General features: G+C 36.8%; 1 protein-coding gene across 5 annotated transcripts in view; it reads left to right on the forward strand.

Moving 5' to 3' along the window:
• Positions 1–13,101, forward strand: part of VPS54 (VPS54 subunit of GARP complex) — a 127,942-nt gene that overhangs the window by 107,197 nt on the left and 7,644 nt on the right. For 4 of the 5 annotated variants that reach the window (XM_031008384.3, XM_031008385.3, XM_055378010.2 and 1 more), the window contains 2 exons: positions 206–327; positions 442–522. In XM_031008384.3, the coding sequence (XP_030864244.1) occupies positions 206–327; positions 442–522 (203 nt within the window). Of the gene's footprint in view, positions 1–205; positions 328–441; positions 523–1,643; positions 2,163–13,101 lie in introns of those variants that run through there. The other variant, XM_055378009.2, reaches the window with a different exon arrangement.

Consider the following 13,101-nt stretch of genomic DNA (forward strand, 5'->3'; position numbering starts at 1 on the left):
CATGTTCATTACATTATTCAGTATCAAATTATTAGACAAAATGAAATATGTTGCCTTCTGCCATAGTGCTCTTCGTTTATGAAATAAACTGGATCTTTATAAGTGATGTTTTTTATTTGATTTGATTTGTAATTAAAATCAACTAATGCCTTTTTTTTTTTTTTTTTTAATTTCTCCATTATATATCTACTCCCTGGATCTTCAGCTCTTTCTTCACGATGTTTGCAGTTAATTGTGCACTACATTCCTGTGATCCGGGCTCATTTTGAAGCTCGACTACCACCTAAGCAATATAGCATGCTTAGGCATTTTGATCATATCACTAAGGTACTTTTTCATATATTTTCTATTGGCGTTTCATAAGTTTAGATCCTTAATTGTTAAGTATTTTTAAAATGTGTCCCAGGGACTTAAAAATACAATTATCATTTCTCATTGCAGGACTACCATGATCACATAGCTGAAATATCAGCTAAGCTTGTAGCGATAATGGATAGCTTATTTGACAAGCTGTTATCTAAGGTAATGATTTATAGAAATTATTAGACTTTGTTCAAAGACATTATGATTTTCTATTTTATAAGGAGTACTTTATAAATTAAGATGTGAAAAGATCATCTAAACTTTCATAGGATATTTACCAATTAGTAGAATTTTAAATTTTTTTTCAGGAAAATGTGACCATGTGCTGTGACCAAGACCCCCCATAGTGGTCTAACCTGCAGTTATCTAACAAATTATTCAGGGTTTAGAAAACAACTCAACAAAATTTTCGGATTTCCAAAACAGTTGATATTCTAAGGGGCTGGCAGGAGTAGGAGAGATGATTCTAAGGATGGTAGAAACCCTATGCAGAAGTATTTTTATGTTAATTCATTTCAACATTCATTTCTTGTTTGTTTTTCATTCCCAATATGTCATTAAATGAAGCAGTGTTCCCCAAAGAATTCGCAATTATACTGGGAGAGTATCTTTAGAAAAATATCATTTAGTCAGCCCCAATCACTCTTGATCTATCTTTCACTCTTTCCTTTCCCTAAGTTTTTCAATTCCCGTCTTAGGGGGAAAGCCAAAATTTCGTAACTTGAAAGTCTGAAAGTTTACTCAGTGTATACTCTCTGTCCAAGATCATATTTGGAATAACCTTAATAGCAAAGAACTTTGATTTGCTTTTTATCCTAGTTGCATCCTTCAGACTCCGAAATGGCAGGAACAGCAGGTACATAAGAATCAAAAGGGCAAGATAAAGTGGTGTCCATTCACTCACAAACAAGACTACCCAAACACATATTCTATTAGCCTTCAGAATAATGATATCAGAAGTCATCTAAAAATCCCCACTGTTCAATCATGAGAGAATGAGAGTAAAATAGATAAATAGCATCTTATTAATAATAATCTTATGAAAGCGGCTTTTACTTCCCAGATTCCTGGAAAGGGTCTCTGACTTCCAGGAATCCCCAGACTACACTACACCTCTGGTGTAGTTGGTAATACAGGTGTTTTATGCTTCACTTTTAAGAAGCTTAAGGAATTTGTATTTATGTACAAACATACCTATACTATGTTATGCCTATTTAAATTAGTTTCTAGTTGTGAAGGGAGAAAAATTACTGTTTAGAGATGCTTTATTTTCTTGACAGGTGCCAAGTACAAGCTACATTCAAAAGCAATTCTATTCTACCAGTTTCCTTTTTGATATACAGCATTCTTCTGTGTACCAAAAGTCGGTAACATATTGTGTCTGCTCTCAAGAAGCTTACCATCTAACAAGGTAGAAGACTGTAAACAGCTAACAGTGGAGAATAGAATATATGTTAAATAGTGGAACTAGGCTGGGAATAGTGGAACTATGCTTGAGTCCAGGAGTTCCAGCCTGCAGTGAGCTGTGATCACCCCACTGCACTCCAGTCTAGGTGACAGAGCAAGACCCGGTCTCTAAAACAAACCAACAAAAATAGTGGAACTATTAATAGGCTGTGGAATACAATGAAGAAAAACCAAAGATGTGGTAGTACTCTTAAAACTCTGACTTTAGTCTGTCACTTTGGTCATCCACAGAGTTTTTGAATAAGAATTGTCACAGTGACTAGACTTTTTCCTATGACAACTTATTTTTTCTGTAAAGAAAAAAGAGAATTGTTTAATTAACTTCCCATGTATGCATCACCTATATTTGTTATTAACAATTTGCCTTTTTTGCTAACATATTTTATAATAAATTTGAGGCATTATGGTATTTTATCCCTAAATACCTAAGTATGCATTTTTAAAAACTAAGAACATTTTTACATAACCACATTATTATCACACCTAACAAAATTGATAATTCCTCAAAATCATCTAATATTTATTCTCCTATTTGAAACTTATTAATTGTCCCAAAAATGTCTTTTTATAATAATTTGTTTGGACAAAGGCCTCTACACGGTTCACAGATTGCATTTGGTTATTACGTCTCTTAAGTCTTATAAACTAGAACACGCCCCTCCTCATTTAAAAAAATATATATCATTGACCCGTTGAAGAATATGGCCAGGCTTTTATAACATAATGTTCTCTCTAGTATCTTCTCCATTGATGACTTTTCCTATTACTCTGGCATATTACATTCTTCCTGTGTTAACAAGTCTCTCTTTGCCACTCCCTATTCTGTTTGCTTTCATGTGTTGCTCAGGAGTTTGACCCTGTTTTTAATTAATATCAAAATAACAGACAGTGTTTGGTTTGGGTTTGCCTTTCAGTTTTTAACCTTTCATGTTCTTATCTGAAAATATAATTTTAGGAAAGGATGACACAATAACATATGAGTTGATTCTAAGAAGCTAATAAGTGGCCAGGCACGGTGGCTCAAGCCTGTAATCCCAGCACTTTTGGGAGGCTGAGGCAGGTGGATCACCTGAGGTCAGGAGTTCAAGACCAGCTTGGCCAATATGGTGAAACCCTGTCTCTACCAAAAATACAAAAAAATTAGCCAGGCGTGGTGGTGGGCACCTGTAATCCCAGCTACTCGGGAGGCTGAGGCAGGAGAGTTGCTTCAACCCAGGAAGCAGAGGTTGCAGTGAGCCGAGATGGCACCATTGCACTCCAGCCTAGGCAACAAGAGTGAAACTCTGTCTCAAAAAAAAAAAAAACAAACAAACAAAAAAACGGCCGGGCGTGGTCACTTACGCCTATAATCCCAGCACTTTGGGAGGCCGAGGTGGGTGGATCGTGAGGTCAGGAGTTCAAGACCAGCCTGGCCAAGATGGTTAAACCCCGTCTCTACTAAAAATACAAAAATTAGCCGGGCATGGTAGTGGGTGCTTGTAATCCCAGCTACCCGGAGGCTATGGCAGAGAATTGCTTGAACCCACGAGGCGGAGGTTGCAGTGAGCCAAGATCACGCCACTGCACTCCAGCCTAGGTGACAGAGTGAGACTCCATCTCAAAAAAAAAAAAAAAAAAAAAAAAAAATGCAGCTAATAAGTAAGGGTACCATTGCCTGGGTAGGATGAAACAATATCTAATTGTACTAACAGCTAGACTAATGTTCCAACCACCATTCATTTATTCATTCATTCTGTAAGTTATGTATTAATATAAACTGTTTTGTTCAGTATCAGGGATACATAAGGGTGAATAAGCCTTTGATCTTGTCCTCCAGTAGCAAAATATTTGTCAGGGAAGTACATCAATAACTATGACAGGATGTAGGATATATGTAAAGTGTTATAAATAAGGAGCTAATTTAGTGCTGGAGCTTTTAAGGCTTTGGAAGAGATGGTGTCAGCTGGTGAAGGAGATCTGGGAAAGTTTTATGAATGAGGCATTCATGTAAATTTTGCTTTTAAGGATAGATAAGATGAGGGCAAATGAAGTTGAGGAGAACAGATCTCTGAGATAACAGCATAAGCAAACATGTTGGTAGAAATTTTAAGGCAATTCATTGTCAGGGTTTTGGAGTCAGGTAGACCTAAATTCAAATCCCATGTCTGTCACATACTAGCTATTGAAGGACCTTGGGCAAATTATTAATCTCCTTAAGCCTCAGTTTCTGCCTCTAAATGAGGATAATAGTGGAGCCTACTTCATACAGTTGTATTAATGAGATAATATGTGTGGATTGCTTTCCTTTTATCATGTATCTGACTATAGCAAGTTCTAGTAAATATTGACTGCTAATGCTTTTGCTGTTGTTGTTACTAATGATAAAGGTAATAGTTCCATTTGGCTAACGCATCAGAGTGGGCACACATGAGTGGGAGATATGGTGGAAAGATAGTAGAGCGCTGTGACTACCAGTAGAAAACTAGGCAATTCATATCAGCTTTATTGAGGTATAATTTACAGTCAGTAAAATTCACCTTTTCTAAGTGTATGTATACTGTCTGTATCTAAATACAGATAGTATAACTGCAAGTTATAGAACATCATTGGTAAACATTCTCTTGGGCACTTTTGTAGTCAGTTCACTCCCCATACTCAGCCTCTGAAAGCTACTGATCTGATGTTTGTCCATGTAGTTTTGCCTTTTCCAGAATATCCTCCAAGTAGAATTATACAGAGTGTAGTCTACTGTGCCACACTTCATTTAACATAATGTTTTTGGAGTTCATGGATGTTACAGCATGTGTCAGTGGTTTGTTCCGTTTTATTATAGAGTAGTATTCATTGTATGGATTCACTGCTATTTGTTTATCCATTCACCAATTGATAGACATTTGAATTTTCTCCAGTTTTTGGCTGTTATGAAGAAAGCTGTTATAAGCATACATGCACAGTCTTTGTGTAGGTATATGTTTACATTTCTTTAGTATAAATACCTTGGAATAAGATTGGCAATTGTGGATTATGGAAATATAAAATTTTATGGTAACTTTATAAGAAACTGCAAAATTTTTCTAAAATTTTCTAAACGCATCATTTTGCCTTTTTACTTGCCATGTAAAAGAGTTCCAGGTGCTCTTCACCATCACTTCATTTTTTAATGTTTGTCCTCTTGTAGGTGTGTATGGAGTGATACTCATTGTGGTTTTAAGTTACATAATTACAGATATGTTAAGCATCTTTTCATGTGCTTGTTTGCCATTCATATCTTTTCTTTGGTAAAGTGTCTGCTCAGATTTCTTGCTCATTTAAAAATATTAGGTTGTTTGTCTTATAAGAGTTCCTTATATATCTTAGATACAAATTCTGTATCAGTATGTGGTTTCGAAGTATTTTCTCCCAGTTTGTGGCTTGTCTTCTCCTTTCATTAGCAGTGTCTTAGAGCAATTTTTGATTTTGATGAAATTCAGTTAATTTATTTATTTATTTTCTGTTCATGCTACTTGTGTCCTATCCTGAGAAATCTTTTCTTTTCTTTTTTTTTTTTTTTTTGAGATGGAGTTTCGCTCTTGTTGCCCAGGCTGGAGTGCAATGGCACGATCTCAGCTCACCGCAACCTCCGCCTCCTGGGTTCATGCTGTTCTTCTGCCTCAGCCTCCTAAGTAACTGGGATTACGGGCATGCACCACCACGCCCAGCTAATTTTATATTTTTAATAGAGACGAGGTTTCTCCATGTTGGTCAGGCTGGTCTCAAACTCCCGACCTCAGGTGATCTGCCCACCTCGGCCTCCCAAAGTGCTGGGATTACAGGCATGAGCCACTGCGTCCGGCCAAGAAATCTTTGTATAACCCAAGTTACAAAGATATTCTCCAATTTTTTTTCTAGAATGTTATTGTTTTAGGTTTTATATTTAGGCTATGATTCATTTCTAGTTGATATTTATATATAATGCAAAGTATAAGTCAGTGTTCATTTTTCATAGTTCCAGCACCTTTTGTTAAAAAGACTATCATTTCTCCATTGGCACCTTTGTTAAAAATCAACTGTTTTTGTTTGGTTTTGAGATTATATTCTGTTCCAGTACCACACTGTCTTAGCTACTCCAGCATTATTGTAAATCTTGAAATAAGATAATGTGAGCTCACTAATTTTGTTCTTTTTCAAAATTGTTTTGGCTATTCTAGGTCCTTAGCTTTTCCGTATAAAATTTTATATCAGCTTATCAAATACTACCAAAAAGGCTGCTCAGATTTTGATTGAAATTGCATTGAATGTATAGATCACTTGGGGTGAAATTGACATTATTGAGTCTCCTGATCCACAAACAAGGTATATCCAGTTTTGTACCAGAGCCAGATTGCACCTGCTAGCCAGAAACTATGTTGTGTATCTCTTCCCAATACTACATTCAGTAACAGCACGCTGGTAACTTTGCCAGTGGTGTGAATATTTACACCATGGAAATTAACAAATACTACAAACCAGTGCTTTTCCCCCGGTGAGCCCATTAAATGTTTACCACACACCACTGGACCTATCTCTTTACTCCTTACATCTTTAATTTCTTTGATCAAAATTTTGTATTTTTCAGTAAACAGATAATGCACACATTTTATAAGTATTTCTTGATTTTTGATGCTATCGTACATGGTATCTTTTTTTAAGATTTACGTTTCCAATTATTCAACGCTAATATATTGAAACACCTTGGATTTTTCTATATTAACTTTGTGTCCTGCATCCTTGCTAAACTCACATATTAGTTACAATGCCAATTTTGTAGATTCTTTGGGATTTTTCTGCATACACACTCATGTTGTCTGAAAATAGAATCCTGCATCTTTTTCAGTCTGTATACCTTTTATTTCTTTTCCTTGCTTTATGGCACTGGCTAGGACTTTCAGCACAACGTTGAATAAAATTGGTGAAAACAGATATGCTTGGTTTCTCCAGTCTTGGGACAAAATGTTCAGTCTTTAACCAGTAAGTATGATGTTAGCTGTAGGTTTTTTTAAGAGGCCTTTATCAGGTTAAGGAAGATTCTTTCTGTTCAAGTTTGCTAAGAGGTTTATATGATGAACAGATGTTGAATTTTGTCAAATACTTTTTGTGCATCTGTTGAGATGATCATATGGTCTGCATTTCTTAGTCTGAAGAAATTAATTTCTAAATTTCTAAATATTTTAGGATTGCCTTTAGGATTGCCAAGGTGAATTACCTTCATTGATTTTTTAAGGTTGAGCCAACCTTGCATTCATAGGATAAACCTACTTAAGGATTTTTTTGTGTGGTGGGGCTGTATTATGAAGGATATTGGTCTATAGGGTTATTTGTTTTGTTTTGAAGTGCCTATTTGATTTTGGTATCAGAGTAATACTGGACTCATAAAATGAGTTGGACAGTATTCTTCCTCCTATATTTCCTGGAAGAAGAATTTGTGGGGAGTTGGTATTATTTTTTCCCCAAGTTTTAGGTTAGAATTTACCAGTAAAGCCATTTGGTCTTTGTTCTTGCTTTACAGGCAGGTTTTTAATAAGTTCATTAAAAAAAAAAATACATATAGGACTATGTGGGTAATCTACTTGAGTACACTTTGGAAGTTTGTTTCTTTGAATGGATTTATCTATTTCATCTGTTATTAACTTGGAAGCATTAACTTCTATATGATATTCTTTTATTCTTTTAATGTCAGTGAGGATCTGTATTATCCGCTGTTTCTTTCATGATATTGGTAATGATGTTAATTTATAAAGTCTTCCTCACCTCCCCCTTTCTGGCTAGAAGTTTATCACATGTTTTGATCTTTTAGTAAAAGTAAATATTTCCTGCTCTTTTTCTGCTTTTTATTTTCCTACTCCAGTCTGTGTTATTTTCTGTTTTCTTTTAACTTGCTTTGGATTTAATTTGCTGTTTTCTAATTTCTCAAGGTAGAAGCCCAGATTTTTGATTTGAGACCTTTCTTTTCCTTTTTTGAATATAAGCATTTGATAATCTGTGTTTTCCTTTATGTACTGCTTTTGCTGTGTCCTGCAAATTTTGATACTTTGTGCTTTTATTTTTATTTATTTCAAAATATTTTCTAATTGCTCTTGTGATTCTTCTTTGGCCTTGGGTTATTTGGAAGTCTGTTACTTAATTTCTAAATATTCTAGGATTTTTCCAGCAATCTTTGTTTTGATCTCAAGTCTAATTCTGTTTTGGTCAGCAAACAGACTATGTGACTCCAGTTATTTTATGTCTAAGATTTCTTTTGTGGCCCAGAATGTGGCCAAAGAATATCTTGGCTAATGTTCCACGTGCACATGAAAACAACGTGTATTTTGCTGTTGTTGGGTAGAGTGTGCTGTGTATATCAACTAAGTGGTGTTGGTTGGTAGTGTTATTTAGGTCTTTTCTGTCCTTACTGATTTTCTGTCTACTTCTTATATCAATTACTGAGAGATGAGCACTGAAGTTTTTTACTGTAATTGTAAATTTGTCTGTTTTTGTGTTCAGATCTTTGCAAGTTTTTGTTATATGTATCTTGAAGTTCTATTGCTGGATACATGCACATTTAGGATTACTGTGTTTTCTTAATATTTGTTGTGTGATCTCCCTTTTTTTTTTTTTTTTTTTTTTTTGAGACCAAGTCTTGCTCTGTTGCCTGGGCTGGAGTGCAGTGGTGCAATCTTGGCTCACTGCAACCTCTGCCTCCCAGGTTCAAGTGATTCTCCTGCCTCAGCCTCCTGAGTAAGTGGGATTACAGGTGCCTGCCACCACGCCCAGCTGATTTTTGTATTTTTAGTAGACGTGGGGTTTCACCATGTTGGCCAGGCTGGTCTCAACTCCTGACCTCAAGTGATCGGTCCACCTCGGCCTTCCAAAGTGCTGGGATTACAGGCGTGAGCCACCACGTCCAGCCTGTGATATCCTTTTTATGGCTGGTTATGTTCCTTTCTTTGAAGTGCGTATTATCTAATAGAAGTGTAACCATTCCAATTTTTTTGAATAGTGTTTTTATAGTGTTTCTCTTACTAACCTTGTGTTTTTAACATATCTATGCCTTATTTAAAGTTAGTTTCTTATACCCAGAATGAAGCTGGATCTTGCTTTTTTCCCTTAGTCTGACAATTACTGTCTTTCATTGACCTATTAAACCATTTAAATTTTTTTATATAGTTAGATTTAAATCTGTCATCTTGCTAGCTGTCTTCTGTTTGTTCCTTCTGTTCTTTGACTGATTTTCCCCTCTTTTTTCAGATTAAATGTTTTTTATAGTTTCATTTTGTTTAATCTTTAAAGTTGGTGTACTAGCTATATTTCTGTTTGTTTCTAGTGGCTGCTCTAGGGATTGTAACATACATCTTTCAGTTTACCTTTAAATAATATGATGACATTTCTTCCCTGATTGTGTAAGAACTTTATGACAGGATACCTGTTTTCTCTCTCTCCTGCTGTGTGCTATTATTGTCATACATTTTACTTCTACATATTTTATAAAACCTGTGATACCTTGCCACTGTTTTTGCTTTAGATTATCAGTTATCTTTTAAAGTGATAAAAATGAGGAAAACAATGCCTTTTATATTTATCCTCATTTTTATGAAAAAATGAGGGTAAATTTTTGGAGTTCTTCATTACTTTGCTTGGATCCATCCGATACCATACTCTTCTGCCTGAAAACATTCCACTCATATTTCTTGTGAATGTATCTGCCAGCAATGAATCATCTCAGTTTTTGTTTGAAAAAGCCTGTATTTTCTCTTCACTTTTCAAAGATATTTTTGCTAGATGTAGAATTCAGTTCAGTTGTCTTCTGGCTCGCATAGTTTTCAACAAGAAGTCTGCTGTAATTCATTGTTTTTTGCTCTATTTGCCTTCAAAATATTGTCTTTGATTTTCAGCAGTTTCACTATGATATGTGTAAGTTTTGTGTGTTTCATGCTTGAGTTTCTTCTGCACTTCTTGGACCTGTTGTGTGTTTCCTTTTTTATAGTTTCAATTTCTCTCTTGAGATTTCGGTTTCATTAGATCCTTTAACATGTTAATCAGTTATTTTATTTTTGTTATGTTATGTTATGTTATGTTATGTTATGTTATGTTATGTTATGTTATTTTTTGAGACAGTCTCACTCTTTCACCCAGGCTGGAGCACAGTTGCATGATCTCAGCTCACTGTGACCTCCACCTCCCGAGTTTAAGCAATTCTGAGGTCTCAGCCTCTGGAGTAGCTGGGATTATAGGCATGTGCCACCACACCCAGCTAATTTTCGTATTTTTAGTAGAGATGGGGTTTTGCCATGTTGGCCAGGCTGGTCTGAACTCCTGACTTCAGGTGATCCACCCGCCTCAGCCTCCCAAAGTGGTGGGAATACAGGCTTGAGCCACTGTGCCCGGCCTAATCAGTTATTTTTATATCTCCCTCTAATCGTTTCAACATCTGGATTCTCTCTCAGTCTGGTTCTGTTGGTTGCTTTATTTCTTGACAGTGGGATATTGTTTTCTTTTTTGTATATTTTGTTTTTTTTTTTTTAATTAAATGCTGAACCTTGTATGTAGAAGAACAGTAGAGACTGTGAGGTAAATAGTGTTTATGCATGGAAATGGACATGCCTCTTCTGTCAGGCTATTTTTGTTATGGTTTGAATCAAGTTATTCAATAACCAAGCTAGGTTTCTGTTTTGTTGTTGCTGCTGTTATCCTTAGTATGCCAGAGGCTTCCAACTCCTTCAGTAGTAGGCTGCTACTACCTTGTGTTTAATGTAGGGCCTGAGGTGTTGTTAGAGGGTTTTTCTCAGTGTTTGTTTCACCCTCATCTTTTAGTCATCTCTGTACATCTCCACTACAGAGCAGGAGTCTTTCTCCAGACTCTCATTGCTAGGCTCTTAAGGGTAATAGGGGAAATGCTTATTCTTCTTGTCTGGTCTCCATCTTAGGTAGAGCCTATATACCTGGCCTTGAATGTGGAGCCCATACTTCTGCTCTCAACTTCTGCTTTGATTGGTGCAAGATCCTAGGCTTCAGGTGTTTTTGTCCCTTTCTTCAGCAGCAGGCATGTTTTTTCGTTTTGTTTTATTTTGAGACGGAGTTTTGCTCTTGTCTCCCAGGCTGGAGTGCAATGGTGTGATCTCAGCTCACTGCAACTTCTGCCTCCGGGGTTCAAGCAATTCTGCTGCCTCAGCCTTCCAAGTAGCTAGGATTACAGGCATGCACCACCATGCCCAGCTAATTTTGTATTTTTAGTAGAGACAGGGTTTCACCATGTTGGCCAGGCTGGTCTCAAACTCCTGACCTCAGGTGATCCACCCTCCTTGGTCTCCCAAAGTGCTGGAATTACAGGCATGAGCCACCATGCCCGGCCCAGGAGCAGGCATGTTTTGTTCCTGGCTTCACACCGTGACCCCAGTGGTGAGAGTTTGGTGCCCCTTCTCAGTGACTTAGGCCTTTTACTTTGTAGGAGAATAGGGTTTGGGGAAAATGGATGATGGCATTTGTTTCTATTTCCTTGTGGCAACTAATCACCTCCTGAATACCTGTGCTGCTGGGAGTGGATCTATATGATCTTCTCCCTTTGATCCTCCTGTTTCTTCTGAGTACCTCCTGGAGGCCGTGAAGTAAAACTTGTGCATGAGTGCAAACTCTCCTTACGGCTAGGGTTTTCAGTTATCCTAAATATATCCTAGCCCACGTTTGGCCTTTAAGAATTTGTTAAAATTTTAGTTATTTTCATCTTACTTGCTTCTCTTGTGGTTACCTCTTCTTTTTATGCTCTGCCAAAAGTGAGACAGTTCCTGTGTATCACCTCTCCTCAGAGGGCCTTTTCAGTCTTTGGAATTAGTTCCCCTGATCTTTGTTCTCTGATGTATGGTCTTATAGATTATCTGTTTTTTGTGTTGTTAAGGTAGTAGCAATGTTCTATTGCAGCTTTCTAAATTTTAAATAAAAGTAGAACCCAAAAGTTTTTTAATGAATTAATCATACGATTAGAATGGTACTTTAGAAGTATTAATCAGATGGTGTATAAAATGGATTTGAGGTCGGACGTGGTGGCACACGCCTGTAATCCCAGCACTTTGGGAGGCCGAGGCTGGTGGATCACGAGGTCAGGAGATCAAGACCATCCTGGCCAACATGGTGAAACCCTGTCTCTACTAAAAACAAAAAATTACCCGGGCGGGGTGGTGAGTACCTGTAGTCCCAGCTACTTGGGAGGCTGAGGCAGGAGAATCACTTGAACCTGGGAGGCAGAGGTTGCAATGAGCTGAGATTGCACCACTGCACTCCAGCTTGGCATCAGAGTGAGACTCTGTCTCAAAAAATCAAAAAAACAAACAAAAAAAAACAGATTTGAGATGATATGGCATGTCCTCTACTTGGAATATTTTCACCTGTTTATTTTCCCTTTGAAGACTGAACACCTCAGGTGGGCAGCTCGGGAAGCCATTAGACATCATTATGTAAATATCCTTCACTTGAGTTCCTATAGCGTTCCTTGTCCACTTTTTGGAACACCAACCAGCTTTTAGACAGTTATCTCCCCAAAGGGAGATATAGTATTTAGCCCAAATTTGTCTTATAAATAAAATGGTATATAACTTCAGCTGTGTGAATTCTAAAATATAAGCTAAAAGATGGTTTTCAAAGTCATACTACCATATTGTTTCATATGTAAGAATAGTAAAATGAATTTACCTAAGTTTAAATTTTTAGCACAGAACATTGCTGAAAAAATCCTCCTTTTAATGTTAGGGTAAAATATTACTATATTGACCCACCTACAAAATAAAAAACATATTTATTCTGCCAGATTTTTCTGTTGATTTCAGATACGATCATATTGACACATTCTTTTTTTTTTTTTTTTTTTTTTTTTGAGACAGAGTTTCACTCTTGTCGCCCAGGCTGGAGTGCAGTGGTGCGATCTCGGCTCACTGCAACCTGCACCTCCCAGGTCCAAGCAATTCTCCTGTCTCAGTCTCCTGAGTAGCTGGGATTGCAGGTGCCTGCCACCATGCCCCAGCTAATTTTTAAATTGTTTAAAACGTAATCTGTTTATTTGGAGTGGCTATATTGTATATTGAGCCAGATTAGTAGCTAACAATTTTTTGAGTACTTACTTTGTATCAAGCACTGTTTTGCATTCTTATGAGTCCTCTTTTTTAATCCTCACAGCAGCCCTTTGAGATAGATAAATTAAATAACTTGCCCAACATCACCTAGCTTAGAATGGGAGGAGCTGGGATCTGAACCCAGCAGTCTGTTCTAAGATTGGAAGCAGCCTTTGTTCTTAGTCACTGAGCTCTTTTAGTT

The sequence above is a fragment of the Gorilla gorilla genome, chromosome 12, assembly GCF_029281585.2.
Source record: "Gorilla gorilla gorilla isolate KB3781 chromosome 12, NHGRI_mGorGor1-v2.1_pri, whole genome shotgun sequence".
In the NCBI taxonomy this organism is placed as follows: domain Eukaryota; kingdom Metazoa; phylum Chordata; class Mammalia; order Primates; family Hominidae; genus Gorilla; species Gorilla gorilla.